Raw genomic sequence first — 17,318 nt, 5'->3', positions numbered from 1 at the left:
AAGATATATTATCGATGCAACATGCTGGTTTTTATTTGATTACACTCTGTGTTATAATAATTGATAAATGAATACACCACAATTAGTTAAACGAGAGGATCGGCAGCCATGTTATCATTTGACAAGCTCCCTGCTCTATGGAGTCTTGTTGAAAAATTCTTGTTAGACAGGACAAAAATATAATGGTAATGTGGGTTCCAGCGCATTCAGGTATCCTCGGAAATGAGAGAGGAGACAGGTTGAAAAAATAGGCAGTCAAAAAAAATGTGTTTGAAGTCAGTATTATCAATCAATCAATCAATCAATCAATCAATCAATCAATCAATCAATCAATTATCAAAATCAAAGGATAGATAACAGGTCCAGGAGTAGGCTACAGCACTTACTCGAGTGTGGTGAAAGTAGTCAAGGCAGAAGATGCTTCATTGTCAGCGTTCCTAGTGAGAACAGGACATGGATGTAACAGTACTGATGAGAACATTTTGAAATACATCCATGGATATTTGTGGACACATATAGACACTGTAGGTGTTAACTAACTCCAGAAGGTGGCAGTAGTGTAACATTAAGGCTGCTAGCTGCCGTTAAACCCCAAACAAGAAGAAGAAGAAGCTCCCTGCTCTGTGATTGGTTACTTGTTGGCCGTATTTAAATGATTAGCGGGAACGGTTATTTTACGTTAACGCCTAACGCTATCTATCGTTAGCTTGTTTTAAAAATCTTCTTCAAAAACAAGTTATACTGTTTGTATTATTTTGTTTTTTGTTAAAATAGTCTTTCATTGTTGCCATGTAAGTACAAGCTTATCGTCAACAGGCTAGGTTAGTAACAGCTCCATCCTAGTGTAGCAAACTGTTTAAGCAGGTGGCTGCCTAGCTAAATGTAACAGGATATTTAACGTTAGCTAGCTAGCTAGCTAGCTAATAGGTGAACTTGCTAGTTGTAGTTTACAGTAGCTAATGTAACACTACTAAACTGCCTAAACTTTGTAGGCCACTTTGGTCGTCATCACATCATTTCACTCTTTTCTTTGCAGCTTGGATTTTGTGTTCTTTCACAACTGCAATGGCTTGTGCACAGCGAGTTAGAACTTCTCAGGTAAAGTTACTCTCGACTGACTAACGTTAGCTAACATAATGTAACGTTAGATCAGTGATTACTGTCATGGGGGTCCATGGCATTGTGCAAAGGGCTGGTCTGTGAACAATTTTAAGATTCATTCATTTAAATTATGATGCAAAAATGTGTATATTTCTTTGCAAAATGATTCGTAGTTAAACGAAAACAATACAGTACCAGTCAAAAGTTTGGACACACTTTCTCATTCAAGTGAATGGAAAAGTGTGTCCAAACTTTTATATGTAAGGTATTTATCTATAACAGTTAACGTTACTATAAAAAATACTTTCTAATCTAACACATATGTAACTCTTAGAATCTTCAAATATGGTTATACTGTATAATGTCGTTACATTGTTGTTATTTCACATAACTTAGACTATAACGCTAGAAGTTAAAAATAGGGTACATCAAATTATTCCAGTGGACATAACGTTACATGGGGGGGGGGGGGGGGGGTCCACCGGTATATTCTCGATCTTGTAAGGGGTCCTTCGCAAAAAAAAAATATATATATATATATATATATATTGAGAACCTCTGATGTAGATTCAGTGTTTTGTGATGTTGCAAACGCAGTTAACCAGGTACAAGTACACAGTTATACAGTTTTACTCTATGCTGTGTCACGTTTCCGCTGTATTTGCAGCAGTAACGTTTGTTATTAGATTAGATTAGATTCAACTTTATTGTCATTGTGCAGAGTACAAGTACAAAGACAAAGAAATTCAGTTTGCGTCTAACCAGAAGTGTAAAAAAGCAGAAAAGTGCAATGTGATATACAAGTATAGACAGGTGGTGCATAGGCAGGACAAGAAATATAGTGCAGTGTTATAAGAGCAGAATAAAAATGGCTATGTAATATGAACAACATGTACAGATATGTGCAGTGTAGTAGCAGTGACATTATACTAGTAGTAAGAATAATATAGATATATGCAGTGTATTAGCAGAATATATAATAAGAAAAACAGAGTAAATTAGGATATTCTGTATGAACCATATAGACAGATATGTACAGTATGTACAGCATGTACATGTTATTGTAACTACAACAAGTACATTTACTCATCTACTAGCAGGGTTCAAAATTAGCACCATCCACTAGCCAAATGCTGGTAAAATATGCAAGTGGCTGGTAGATTTGCTTCACCCACCATCCAAAAAAACCAATGGTAATGTATTGAGTGGCTGGTCAAATTTAAACATGCACTAGCCATTTGGCTGGTGGACAAAATAGTTCATTTTGAACCCTGTCTACTTGAATTTTAATGTACCTATACGTTTTAGTATGTCCCTTTTATGGTACTTTATACCTCAACTTCATAACATTAATGTAAGTGCTTGAAGTAGTCACTCTGCAGATCCAGATTTTAGACACAAAATGTATGATCACCATATATTCATAAGCTACAGTTGAGATCACTTGGTTTGTAAAGAAAAGGAGGGCTTGTCGAGCGTGCTTAACAAGTAAACATCTTCTGGTTGCATCTTCTAACACCTGTCTTTACAATTTCCCATAACCAGACTTTGTTAAATGATGATCCACACCAATATTTTGGTCTATGAAAGATCACAAGGTCCCATATAATGAAACATTCTCATTATTGATACTTTGCTTACAGGTTTTATCTATCTTAGACTTCAGAGGGATAACATTACATCACAAGTTGAAAAAATTGGAAATTAGTATTTTATATGTTATGAAATATGTTGTGGTGTGAGCCCACAACATATTTCGTTCAAATGCAGCTGTTGGCTGATTGCTAGGGCTTGTGTTAACTGTGATGAGTAAGCGGCACTCAGTATGTGACTCATCTGTTCCACTCATGCAGGATACTCAGCTGTTGCCGAATCAGGTTCTCTCCGAGCAGCAGTCTTTGGTTGTTATAAAGAAGCTTCTGGCCATCGCAGTGTCTGGCATCACATATCTCCGGGGCCTTTTCCCAGAGAAAGCCTACGGCAACAAATATATCGAAGGTTAGATTACACATGGGAACTTCTTTGTCTGCCCATCACACAGGGGCTATCAAGGTCTATTTACTTTAGGACACATTGAAGCTGTGGCGGAGAGGAGGTCACTGAACGAAACCATTAACCTTCATGGATAACCCCGACCATCCTCTCCACCCCCGCACTGGTCCAACAGAGGAGCACCTTCCAAAAGGCTCCGACAGCCTCAGTGTCTCACGGACCGCTACGGAAAATCATTCCTACCACATGCAATAATACTTTTTAACACTTCAACACACTGAGTTTTAGATAAAACTCACTGTATCACAATACTGCACTATAGTGCAACTTGCACAGACATAGGTTTACTTACATCTTTTATAAATACTATTTAAGTAGGTTGTACATTTTTATTCGACCCCTGTATATACGTTTGTACATTCTTTCCTGTGTATATACAGTATATTTTTTTATATATATATTTTTTTGAATAGGTGTTCTTGTATTTTATCTTATTTGTTATTTCTTATATACAGTATTGTGTGCCTTATATTTGCTGCTGTAGCACTGACATTTCACAATTGGGATCAATAAAGTCTATCTATATATATATATATATGTGTGTGTGTGTGTATATACTGTATCTATCTATCTACACATCTATCTATCTATCTACATATCTATATACTGTATATATCTATCTATATACTGTATCTATCTATCTATATACTGTATCTATCTATATATCTATCTATCTATATACTGTATCTATCTATCTATCTATCTGTCTGTCTGTCTGTCTGTCTGTCTGTCTATCTATGTTTCTATTTAAAAATATTAACAGAGAAGATTCTTACTTCCCTGTTTTTCTTCCCACAGATCAGAAGGTGATGATCCTTAAAGAGGAGCTCAGCTGTCCCGGTTCCAGTCAGATTGTTCAATGGTAAATAACAACAAGTTGACACTTGCTGGCCACAGTCATTGCTAAGTAGTTCAATGGCAATAAAGCCTCTTATGTCTTATGTAGGCTCACTAGGAAAACACTATTCACTGTGTGTGGATAAATGTTATGCCATATGTTATATGTGTCACAGATGATTACTGTAGATGTGTTTTTGTTTTCTACCTAGGATGCAGGGATGCTTTGAGGCCATCCAGAAGAAGTTCGTAAGTCACAATCAACCTTTTCCATAAGTCAGACGCTTTGGTATGAGCGTCTGATTGAGTCATTATGAATAAGACAACATAAATGAACATAACCAGCAAAGTAAGCCCTTATTCACATTTTTTCCTGTGTCTCATCATAATTTATGTGATCAAAGTTGTTGTTATTTTTCCCTACCAGCTGCGGACAGTCATTATGTCTGTGAGTATTTTGTCAATCTTTGACTTCTTCCGAGTGCTCTTTTTGAATGTTTAAGTGTGATAAACACATCGGGGCGAGGAGCCTGCTTGGGTAACTCACCGTCGCAAAGAGATGAGTGGGCAAATACTAGAAACTAAAGTAAAAAGAATTAGAGTCCTGATGAAGATGTAACCTTACATCAAAACGTTAGTCACTGTTATGCACCTTAAAAAAGAAAAAGAAAACTATAAATTAAGAAGACATCTGTGTTTCTCTACACTGACTTGTCCTGCCCTGGTTGCTCCAGATTGCTGTGGTTTGCAGAAGCGCAGGGAACTCTCTCTTTTCTACTAGAAACTGTAACTTTACACACGTTTTGAGCGGATGTTGTGCAGCATTTAGTCTTTTCTATAAGGGCTGAAAAATATCCAGAAATGGTCATGGTGCTGATGGGTTTTTTTCTTCTCATTTGGACCTTTTTTAGATCTACACTGACCCAGAGAACCCCCAGGTAATGTGCGGCTTTTCTTCTCGCCATCGTGGATGTTTTAAAATGCTAAACTACTGTACAGATAACAAGCTGCCTTGTCTCGTCTTTCAGAAAGTGACTGAGTATTACCAGTTTAAGATCCATTACACAGCAAAAGGAGCACAGATGGACTTTGAAAGGTGGGTTGTTTTTTTTTTGGAGACGTTCATAGGACAGTGGGCAGTGGACACCTTAAATCAATTCAGAGACCAAACAAGTGGAATTACAAGTACACATCATCTCTAAATTGGCTCCACAGTCACATACCAGGAAATAACTGAACTTTCTGTCTAATTTTGACTCGGCCATGCGTTAACCCCTTTCACTCCTTTAATTTTGATTAGATTTTTTTTTTTTTTATTTATCTTGAACAATCGACAGTATGTTGTAAAAGAAAAACAACAACAGGAAAACACAAAGATAAAAACACAAACAGACATATCACTCAGCTTTTATCAAAGAACCAAAAAAAAAGGATAAGTTAGAGAAGGAGAGTTGGAAGCATAATGCTTCTATAGTCCTGCCCCTACAGTACTTTACAATATCATGTTATTACAGAAAAAAATCAAATAGATATGCATATACAAGATTTTAGTTCATACAACACTCACAACAATACAACAACATACAACTATACGCTTACATTACATTTTAATACCTATATTTAGGTCTCCCTGTATTGGTCAAGTATTGTTTTCGTTAATCTATTTTTGAACTGTATATTAATACTCCTTAAATGTATTATTTCTGAATGATAGACCTGACACACTTGAAAAGGGAAAAGCTTTTATTCGGCAACGAACTTGCAGCAAACCTGGGTATAGTGTTAAAAGTCTTAAAGTGTGACTTGCACTTTCATTTAACATCCACAGTGGCTGGTTCAGCTCAGAACATACCGCAAACTTCAGTTTATCCTACCAGTAACCGTCTCGCATTGCCAGACCTTCCTCCACAGCGCCGCGGAGGAGGGTCTGGCGAGTCCACACAGCATTCCTGGATGGGAGGAAAAAAAACGTGCTCTGGTTTATTGCCATTTCTTTAAACCAATCACAATCGTCTTGGGCGGCGCTAAGCACCGGACAGAGCCACGGTGCCGCTGCAAAATAGCCTCGGGAAGGAACTTGTTTTGGTGGAACACATGTACATTCAAAAGTAGTTTTAGTCGTGCAACAGAAAACTCAGATTGGACAGATAGTCTAGCTAGAAATGAAAACGTCATCGATATAGACTACCGTAATCGGTACCTGGCAAAGTCACTGAAAGCATAGGTTTTTATTTCTTCATTTAAATTAATCCTGCCTCCTCTCTACATCTTCATCAGCAGCAACAACAACAGCAACAGCAACAACAACCACAACGTGTCGTCGATGTCGTGCGGCAACACTAAGAAGGCCAGTATCCTGCTGGTGAGGAAGCTCTACACTCTGATGCAGAACCTCGGTCCTCTGCCAGACAACGTCTGCCTCAACATGAAGCTGGCCTACTATGACAACGGTAACACACACAAGCCCACAGTCGTCATTATGAATTCAATGAAGTGCAGCATGAATTGAATCGAGCAACATATTTGAAAGCATTGTAATGTTTAGTGTTCCAGCGACTAGATCAGTTTGCTGTGAAACCTGTCACGTCATGAGCTCCGCTGCTTGAACTCTCTTGTACGTGCTGCAGCTTTGAGCTCTCAAAGCTTATAGAGCTCAACGGTGTGGTTCCAGAAGTAAAAATCCCAGTGATTTTTCTCCATAAGGATGCCATAATGTCTAGAAACCGTCCGGGGTAGACTGACCACGAGCTACGAGGTTGTAAACCAAAAGTTTCTGCTCCTGTAGAAGCCACGAGTCCGTAGGAAATCAAACTTGTATTAAGAAAGACAAGTTTTATTCACAATCTTATGAAGAAATACTACACTACTCACAATCCTTAGCGTAACAGCGACGTCTCTGATTGGCCCCACTCGCTGTTACCATGGAAATGTTTACCGTACCCACCACCTGCAAACGGGTAGAGCTAGCGTCTACCATTGAACTCTGTGATCGTTTCTGGTACCTTTGCCTTTTTTGCCGCTTTTAAAAATGTTTATGGTCATGGTTCATCTCGTAGCTGGTTGGCTTTGTTCCAGCCTTAAAACTCTGTGTACAAGCAATTCTTTTAAACGTCAGTGGAACAACTGAATGGGGAAAAACACTTCTGGAACCAGAGCCGTTAAAAAAGTGGCCGGTCACTGTTGAGCTCTATGCTTCTGTGAAACATTTTAGATATTTATCTAATGCTCTAATCGGACTTATTTGCACAATGTGAAAATCAATAGTGATTTGCAACTGTAGCCAAAAAAACATACTGATTTATAGGTTAAAAGGAAATAACCTGGTGGTGCTGCATTTAGGTGTATCCTTTCCCCAAAACTTGTCTTGGCTACAATATATATATATATTTTTTTTTTTTTTTTGCACATTTCTAGGTGTACAAATGTTTTACTGTCCGATTTTATTTTTGATAAATTTGAGACTGCTCTTGTCGCCTGTTCCACGTTTGCTTTTGGCAGTTGATGTTGAAACATTAAAGTTTGGAGTTAACACTCAGCTGGCCAGACAACAAGGACGCTTGGAAAATCAGAGTGGGTTAAAAGATTTGCTCGAATAAAAAGTGTGTCTGAGATGCTGTTTCTTGCTTGTTCAGGTTTTGTTTGTCTCACCCCCAATTTCCACCGGCTGCGTAACGGCTGCGGATCCTCTCCGGAACGGCGGCGGAGTCAATAGGTTTCCATTAAAGTCAGTGTGTGTATTTCCACTGACTGCGGATCGGCTGCATTCCGACTCCGTCCCAGCTCCGGCGGTCCCAGCCCTCCGGAGCAGATACGCAGAGCTTCTATTTTTGCCGGACGCCAGAGAGCTCCGCAGCAATTCAGCACACGGCAGATAGTGCGGGACAGGAAGTCGAGCACAGAAACAAAATAAACATCCGGTTCATTTTCAAAATAAAATACACCGTGCTCACGGCGGATCATATTTCCCTGCACTACACCTTGAAAACACAGCACAGAGTTGTTTCCCCTCTACTCCTCTGGATGGAAACAAACTGTTGTTGGTTTTGTGGTTCTATTCTACGTGAATTTGTGAGATCTCGTGGGTCCTCGTGACTACAGCTGTCAGTCATGGCCGCAGCCGTGCCGCAACAAATCCGGACCTGGTGGGTATTGAAGGACGGCAGAGCACGCAGCTGTTCCGCAGACGTTCTGCATTCATTGGAAATCCGGAGTCACTGTGTATTTCTCCCTGCCTGCATGTCTGCCTGGCTGTCTGTCTGCCTGCCTGTCTGCCTGCTTGCCTTCCTGCTTGTCTGTCTGCCTGCCTGTCTGCTTGTCCGTCTGCCTGCCTGCCCATCTGCCTGCATGCCTGTCTGCCTGCCTGTCTGTCTGCCTGCCTGCCTGCCTGCCTGCATGTCTGCCTGTCTGTCTGTCTGCTTGTCTGTCTGTCTGTCTGCCTGCCTGCCTGCCTGCCTGTCTGCCTGCCTGCCTGCCTGCCTGTCTCTTTTCCCAGTCACTCCTCAGAACTACCAGCCGCCAGGCTTTAGGGAGGCTGACGGCGACACCATGGAGTTTGAGAAGGAGCCGGTCAAACTCACCATGGGCGAGGTGGTCACTCCCTTCCACACTCTGAAGTTGGACATGGCCACCGAGAGACAGAGACTGGAGCAGGTGAATGAAAGGAAACGGGGGACAGAAACAGGGACTAAAAATGTCACCCTCATTTGAAGTAGGCAGTGAGGTATTGTCAAACCTTTTATATGATCTCTAATAGGGCTGCACGATATAAGGAAAGCATGCGCTATGCAATGCCGTTGTTGAATATCGCGATAACGATACTACTGCACTAAAGTGCAGATTTCTACTCAGGGTTTCCGCGGGGTCTTACATTTCCCTACGTCTATGTAACGCTACCTCAAATGCTCATTGAAATGTTTTGTTTTTTTTTAATTCTGTGGTGTTGTAGTTCTTCCTTTCGCTAGTCCAAATATAATTTGCTGTATATGTACAGATCATTATGACTCTGTGCCGCTTTTATTCAATTTGAATAATTTTATTAACTTTGCAAGTTGTTACGCCCCAGTCTAGGGGTGCCTAGGACACAACATGAAAAGGCCCCATCTTCCCGTCTCCCAAGTAGCCACAAACAATTATTTGTTTGAATATTAGAAAACTTATTTATTTTACATTAAATAGAAAATATAGATAGCACATAGATATAGGTAAATTATACAAGGCTTCAGGGTGGCCTGCCACCAAAATAACCAACATACAGTCTGTCTAAGAGACAAGAAACTAACCTAACAAACAAAAGGGCAAAAAGAATGACAAAAGACTTACCTCCCTAACTAATTAAACAGGAGAAAACAAGATTAACACACCTGGCAGTCCACCCTTACTATTCAAAAGAAACAATATCTAATCTAACATATCTATCAGGTTAGACAAAGCAACAGTGTGGCCGGTTGGGAGATGAGGAGGATGAGGAAGGCCTGCTGCCCGCAGACGGCCGCCATCTTGGCTCCTTGTATATCAGGTGGCCCCCAGCTGCAGCCAATCACGAATTCGGGCATGAGAGCATTTCACCAATGATCTCCCGGCTATCGCACACACCTATTTGCATGTAAAATTGAAAACAAGAGAAAAACCACAGGGCGCATACACAGCAGACTAAAGAAACAATATGACCACAGTCATAACAAAGTACTTTTGTGACTCTGCATTCCATTGTACTTTTATCGTCGTGCTATAGGTCTTAAATGTCATTCATAAAGGTCTTAAAAAGTCTTAAATTTCACTTGTTGAATCCTGCAGAAACCCTGTCTACTGATATTGTCTTACAACTAACACAAAAAATCTCGGTGTGTATTTGGCGAAATGTCACAGCCTTTCGCGATGTGTTTATTGCGCCAGTTGATATTGCGATGACGGTTTAAAAAAACCCTGATATATTGTGCAGCCCTAATCTCTAATAAATGTGTTAGAGTTTATTAACTGCTTATTGTACTTCATAATTATCTCCTTTGAGTTTCATGTTCCCTGTCTTTAATGGACATCTTTTCGGCCTCTCTCTCCTAACCGACTAGGTTCGCTGCAGTCAGCACTTCTGGGAGCTGATTTGTAATTGACAGCTTATGCATGTTGCTTAATGCCTGCAGGTGGAGGAGAGTGTTCATGTGACAGAGAAGTGGGTGCTGAACATGGAGGAGGAGGGCGTCCTGTCGCAGGTCAGCACACAAACCTCTCAGACTTTGTTTACACTCAGCCGCCGCGCAAAGTAGTCACATAATCACGAAAAGGCTTAAAAAAACACCAGTACATGATGACCCAAGTAGGTTTGGGACTTGAACATGTATTGCTTCTTAATTCTAAAAAAAGTAAATATTATTTTGTGCATTTAGTTGTTGTTTTTTATCTACATTTAATCAATTTATTTTCAAATTTACCATTCGCTATCCATGTCAGTTTTGCGTTTACAGGGTTTCTGCGGTGTCTTAAAAAGTCAAACATTTCAAAATCAAAAAAGTCTTAAAGGAACACACCGACTTATTGGGACTTTAGCTTATTCACCGTATCCCCCAGAGTTAGATAAGTCCATACATACCCTTCTCATCTCCGTGCTTGTCGTCACTCTGTCTGACGCACCCACCGCTAGCCTAGCTTAGCACAGATCCTGGAGGTAACCGGCTCCATCTAGCCTACTACTCCCAATAAGTGACAAAATAACGCTAACATGTTCCTATTTACATGTTGTGATTTGTATAGTCACAGCACGTACAAATAATCTTCTAACCGTATACATACTGGGAACTATATTCTATTTACTGTCTATATATCTATCTACTATAAGGCGAAGCACTGCTACTCACCACAGGGCTTCTCAGGTGCTGCGAGCAAATCACTCCGCCCAAGTAGCAGAAGTAGCAGTGCTTCGCCTTCTGAGAATATAGTTCCCAGTATGTATACGGTTAGAAGATGGCTGTGTCTCATGTGACCTTGTTATTTGTACACGCTGTGACTATACAAATCACAACATGTAAACAGGGACATGTTGGTGTTATTTTGTCACTTATTGGGAGTAGTAGGCTAGATGGAGCCGGTTACCTTCAGGATCTGTGCTAAGTGAAGCCAGCAGTGGGGGCGTCAGACAGAGTTACGACATGCACGGAGATGAGAAGGGTATGTATGGACTTATCTAACTCTGGGGGATACGGTGAATAAGACAAAGTCCCAATAAGTTGGCGTGTTCCTTTAAATTCCTTTCAAAAAAGTCTTGTGTTCTAGGTCTTAAATTGTTTTAAACAGGTCTTAATTTCCCTACGTCCATGTAACGCTACCTCTAATGAACTTTGAAAGTTGTTTTTTATTCTGTGGTGTGTAGTTCTTTCTTGTGTGTCGCTCATCTAACTATAATTTGCTCTATATTTACAGGTTATTATTTCTCTGTGTCACTTTTATTCAATTTTCATAAGTCTATTAACTTTGCAAGTACTTTGCTAGTAGACTCTGCATTTTGTTGTACTTTTATGTCACGGTAAAGGTCTTAAATTTCATTCATAAAAAAAAAGGCCTTTAAAAGTCTTAAATTTGACTTGTTGAAACCTGCACAAACCCTGTTTTCGGAAATGTGCTCTACATCAACATCTTAAAGATCAGTGTCACATTGTTTGTAATAGTATTAGACAGTGTGTTATGTGTTGAGCAGCTCCGTGATTGATTGACACGTGAATTGGGAAATGCCTCAATGTTGCAAAATGCACGTGAGGCGGCAGGTTCAGACATGTCAGTCGGTCAGCGGGTGTGTGTGTGTTATCAAAAGCAGTTGGTCAGATAACGGGTTCAGAGAACATGTCTTTAATCTCTAGACTCATGTGATTGAAGACGTGGAGAAGCCTGACAACGACAGCACAGACTTGGACAACACTGGTAAACACTGTGTACATCAATAACTTCTCCAGGGTTCAGCTCGGCCTTGTTTGTGTCGTGCAATGTCTCCATGGTGTTTAGATTTAGATTTCAAGTTCATTTACAAACATGTGAAACATCACTATGAGCATTTAGGGTTGTGCAATTGATCGAAATGTTAATCACAGTTTAGGGGTGCAAGATGTATCGACTCTCAGTATCGTTATCGCGATATGACGTTGCGCAATATTATCGAAAGTGTCGCGATAAGCATGCAATATTTAGTTTATTTTATGGAGCGCTGCGTCCCGTCCGTCGGCTGTGTGGCTTAGTTGTGTTTGATTTAGAGCCCGCTTGAAACGCTGTAATGACCATCATTTCGTTGGCCAGTTACCGTGGCACTTGCACATGTTAGTGCACATCAGCGCACGGGTCTGACGTGCCTATGGAGCGTACCACGTGTGTGCATGTTTGGACAGAGTGACAGTGTAAGTGAAGAAATAGAGACAACAAAACGGAACAAATCAGAGAAGAGAAAGAAAAGTTGTGTCCTGTTCTCTTTATTTATATATTTTATACTATCCAACCAGTAAAACATGTCCTGTTCTGTAGACATGGTTATTTATTTCTTCATGTTGGACCAGTCCAATATGACTGTCAGTTGAAATAAACCTTGTGTTTTATTTGTTATGAATCTATGTTAATGCGTTTTCCCATAACTTTTGTAATTTTACATATGTTTAAAAATATGGAAATTAGTATCGATATCGCATTATTCATAATCGATATCGCAATATCACATTTTGTCAATATCGTGCAACCCTATCACAATTACGATTTTGGCTCCTAATGATAAAAAAAACAAACAAACAGAATAATCGAGAAAAACGACTATTTTGCACATAACGTTTTGCAAGTTAGCTCTTATTTAGAAAAATTATGAAAAAAAAAAAATGGGAAAAGGATGAAAGCTATAGTGCGTAGTTTCTGCCGCCCCCAGGAGGAATTCTAAGTAATGACGACACCACTGTCGGCGCGTCCACGTGATACAAGCCTTTACTGCCCCCCCCCCCCCCTCTGTGAATACTGTTAAAATGAAATTCAGCCGTAGAGGTCTTTGCTGTGGATTTTACAACATTTTACATTTATTTGAAGTTTTTACTGAGACATTCTGAAGTACCATGGCAGTTCTCTTCCTTCATGGTTACTGTTAAATCTACAGACATCCTCATTATCCAGAAATAATAATTCAGATTATTGGACTTATGAAACTGTATGAACATCAGCATATTTATTTATTTTTTTATTTTTTTATGAACTCAAGAGATCCAGATGAGCTGTCTTGAGAAGATGGAGAGCTGTGAGGAAGTCACGGAGGTAAGTGTACATTAACCACACCGACCACACATCGGGAAGGCGTTACACATCAAAACATTTCCAGCTTGTACTGCAAATGCAAGACTTATACATAAAATGACCCTAATAAACTCAGCCTAATAACTATTAGCTTGATTCATCATTGTTCCCTGGCAAGTGGAAATTGGTGCTGAGGAATTAAAACGGGGTCAGCCCTATGTTCCCACATTTCTAAGATTTTTCTTAAAATTAGGCCCTATGTTCCCACATTTCTAGGACATTTTCAAAATTAGGTCTTGTGTTCCTACATTTCCCTTCAAGGGTTAGGGTTAGGGTGGGTTAGGGGTTAGGCGAACATAGGGCCTAATTTGGGAAAAAAAAATCTTAGAACTGTGGGAACATAGGGCCTAATTTTGAAAAAAAATCTAGAAATGTGGGAATGTAGGGCTGTGGGAACATAGGCATGCTCCCATTAAAACAAAGCCAAGCTTTTCCTAATCAACAGCAAGTGCATTTGCCTCATGGAGGAAAAAGTGAAAAGTATAAAAAAAAAACAGATGAAAAAGAAGTGGAAGGACAGTTTTTGCCTGCATCTGGGCATACTGCGGATTTATCCTTTTTTTCAAGAGCACTTTGAAGAAAGTGTTTGCATTCAAGGTTTCTTTTTTTCTTAAGACCGGTGGGTTGAAACGTGAAGAACATCTCTTTATAGCTGGCTTTAACTATTGATGTATAGACAAATGGCTTTCAACACAAGCCGGCACCGGTTATTTTCAAAGGAAATTCCAAACGCTGAGGGTTTCTCGGCAGAATGACTGCAGGCTCTGTGTAAACCCGAAGCAAAGGGCCACTTTGAGTGCACTTAACGGTCGGTCGCGTTACGGACCATCTGTCCCCTCTCAGATGGACACTCTGGCGAAGAAGACCTCTGAGATCATGGAGGTGGGCCTGAAGAGGACCAGGAGTGGACGGATCGTCAAGTCTACTACAGTCAGTCAGCCACTCTAAACTCAACAGCCACCAATTCTCTTCTTACACACTTAGATGACCTGGGAGACCCCTTCAACCTCTGTGATTGGGCCTCTTTGCTTCGTTCACTTATCTTTCTCTGACTGAGCGAAGGTTAGACGAATTGTACCCGTGATGCTCTTTTGAGCATCTTCACGAGGTTCTTCACAATTAAATATGAGCTCACTCTTGTTATTTAAAATTCTTTATGCTGTTTATGTGCATTGATCTACATCTGGGCTACTTGAATATGGTGCACATAAACGTAGCCACTGTGATCAAAGTTACAGCCGACGGGAAAAAGTGATGAACATCATTCTTTACTTCAAAAACACTGTTCTCTTGTTTTAGGAATGTTCCAGTTGTTGTAGAAAACTGTAACACAAGTAGATTTGTTCAAGGTTTAGGAAAGAAGTTATTCATTTTAATAATAGAAATGTTGATTAAAAAAATGAGTATAAAGTTATGTTGAAAATGATAAGAGATGAAAAATAAAGAAGAGAAGCTCATTAGCACAGCAGATGATTCTCTCTTATGCCTGCCTGTGTGTGTGTGTGTGTGTGTGTGTGTGTGTGTGTGTGTGTGTGTGTGTGTGTGTGTGTGTGTGTGTGTGTGTGTGTGTGTGTGTGTGCGCGCGCGTGCGTGCGTGCGCGTGTTGGACAGGAGACAAACCTGACTGTGAACAGCCAGAAGCCGACCGCTATGAAGGACAAAGCGGTGAGAAACTCCTCCTTACAGCGTTGAAAAACTCTGATCTGATCCTAATTTAATATAAATCATTTAAATAGTAAGCTGTAAATGCAGCCAGCAAACAAGAAAGCTGCACTTTTTACCAAAAAAAAAAAAGCTACTAAAGACATAGGATGTATTTTGAAATGGAAAATGCGTAGGAGAAGCCCTGTTTGTTTCACAGATGAGTCAGCACCGATCGCTCTGGTTTCTCAGAGTGGGATGGTGTCTGTCAGTAGAACATAAGATTCTGTGGTTGACTTTTTGCTAACTAAGTGCGTCTTCTGCTGTTTTTTTTTTTTGTTTTGTTAGATTTCTCAGTTTGACATCCCCAACAGCCAGGAAACGCCGTCCTCCCAGCCTAAGAAGAAGCGCAAATTCAGCGAGCCCAAAGAACACTACTGATGTCACCCACCCACCCGCGCTAACACGGCAGCACGGCTGTATTGACTTACATTGATGTTTTTTAAATTTAAATTTTGATTACAACATGTTACATAGCTGTTTTTTTTTTTAAAGGGAATCCCACTCCTTATTACTTTCATTTTGGGATTGTGATAAAACAGTTTGTTTGCTCTACAGTTTATATAAATCCAATGCAAATCTAAAATGTGGACATATCACATATTTGATGTTAAAATACTGGTGAACAAATGTATAAACTAACACAGTGTTTCAGTAGTTTTTTAATGGCTATGATTGTTTTATTGTTATCACTGTTTGTTTACAAAGCTGGATTTCATACTTGAATAAAATACATAAAATGCACCTAGTGTCCTCTGGTGTCGCAGTTTATGACACTTGGTTATAAAGTCAAGTAAGCTTGATCATAATGTGTTTTATCAAAGTACTTTCAGGAGCAACTAAATGCATGTCTGACAGAGCATGCAGGTTGGATGTGTTAACGGTGTCTGCCTGTTTTTATATCAGTAATTGATTTTGGCAGAGTAAGTGTCTTTTTTAACCATTATTTGGATGATTTATTTGGGCAGATACTGTAAATGCTTGAAAAAAAACGGTCATGTGTTTACTAGTCTATATCCTTGACGGTCCATTTACGGGATTGCTCCGTTGCCGCCGGATTTTACTCATTTTCCTTCAGTACTACGTCTGGGTTTGCGGTATATTCGTGGGTTTTCTCCGAGCAAATATTTGGCGGTCCAATCAACGAACAGAGGGAGTGGCTGAGAACGATGACGGTGACGTTCGGTAACCTTGGCTTCGGTGAGTTCCGTAATGGCGGCGGAGAAAGATGCGAGCGAAGCCCATTCGGTCCGTTGTGGCAACGCTGCCGAATATCCAGAAGTTAAAGCCAGAGCAAGAACAATCTTTGCTGAGTTGTGTTGGTGGCCATGATGTTGTGGCCCTCCTCCCCACGGGGTTCGGGAAAAGTTTGATTTTCCAGCTCGCTCCGACGTCACGACCAATCGTTAGCGATTGGTTATGGCAGATCCAGAGTGGCTCTGGGCAGATCCAATAGTTTTAAACTTCAACAGAGTACCCACCTTCAAGGAAGTTAACACTTGTCAATGGAGAGAGGCCAGACTCTCTGTACAAATGAAATGTACCGGAGTCTGGTAGGACCAGGCTAATGGACCAGAGTCTGGTAGGACCAGGCTAATGGACCAGAGTCTGGTAGGACCAGGCTAGATTTCTGAGGACTGCTCCTCAGATCTCTGCAGGGTAAATCCAGACAGCTAGCTAGACTATCTGTCCAATTTGAGTTTTCTGTTGCACGACTAAAACAACTTTTAAACGTACACGTTCCACCAAAACAAGTTCCTTCCCGAGGCTATTTTGCAGAGGCACCAGGGCTTTTCTCCGGTACTTAGCGCCGCCCAAGACGATTGTGATTGTTTAAAGAAATGCCAATAAACCAGAGCACGTTTTCCTCCCATCCCCGAATGCTATGTGGACTAGCCAAGGGGGTAAGCGTCTCCTCACAACCCGAACCTCCTATGGCGCCATTTTGATGCTAATAAGCACTCACCCCCCGTTAGCATTCCATTGACTGCCATTCATTTTGACGCCACTTTGACAGCGAATAACTTTACATCTGAAGCGTTTAAAGACTTCATTTGTCCATTGTTTATTTCTAAAGAAACACGACAATGTATAAAAGGTTCCATTACCTTGTACCTCACGTTATGGCTCCGTAGCAGACGTTTTTGTAAAAATAGGCTAACGATTGTGTCATAACCACGGGACGTACTGTCGCATAGTAGAGGAATTACCGTATAGTACAGGAGAAGCTCACAGGCAGTTTCGACTTACATTAGCTGTTTAAGTTTAATTACTAATGTTAACTAGCATTTTAGTTAGCAATAATTAGCCTGTGTCTATGTTATCTC

The 17,318-nt window shown here is 40.3% G+C and overlaps 1 protein-coding gene across 9 annotated transcripts; it reads left to right on the top strand.

The window, feature by feature from the left end:
- Positions 1-597: 597 nt before the first annotated feature.
- On the top strand, positions 598-15,629 carry hormad1 (HORMA domain containing 1). 9 transcript variants are annotated; one of them, XM_036005848.1, is made up of 17 exons: positions 630-791; positions 1,037-1,098; positions 2,955-3,099; positions 3,952-4,015; positions 4,203-4,239; positions 4,418-4,438; positions 4,902-4,928; positions 5,019-5,086; positions 6,268-6,440; positions 8,483-8,640; positions 10,128-10,196; positions 11,835-11,895; positions 13,199-13,251; positions 14,134-14,220; positions 14,902-14,955; positions 15,280-15,378; positions 15,412-15,629. In XM_036005848.1, exons 2-16 carry the CDS (start codon positions 1,066-1,068, stop codon positions 15,370-15,372), a joined length of 1,143 nt encoding a protein of 380 aa, XP_035861741.1. In that variant the 5' UTR covers positions 630-791; positions 1,037-1,065; the 3' UTR covers positions 15,373-15,378; positions 15,412-15,629. The 9 variants fall into 9 exon arrangements, with proteins under 9 accessions (XP_035861742.1, XP_035861741.1, XP_031154333.1 ...); XM_036005849.1 differs by having other exon boundaries at positions 598-743; positions 15,280-15,629; XM_031298473.2 differs by having other exon boundaries at positions 6,283-6,440; positions 15,280-15,629.
- Positions 15,630-17,318: the final 1,689 nt, after the last annotated feature.

Source organism: Sander lucioperca, chromosome 10 (assembly GCF_008315115.2).
Source record: "Sander lucioperca isolate FBNREF2018 chromosome 10, SLUC_FBN_1.2, whole genome shotgun sequence".
Taxonomy (NCBI): domain Eukaryota; kingdom Metazoa; phylum Chordata; class Actinopteri; order Perciformes; family Percidae; genus Sander; species Sander lucioperca.
The sequence above is the reverse complement of the archived record's forward strand: the minus strand, read 5'-3'. Positions and strand labels throughout refer to the sequence as shown.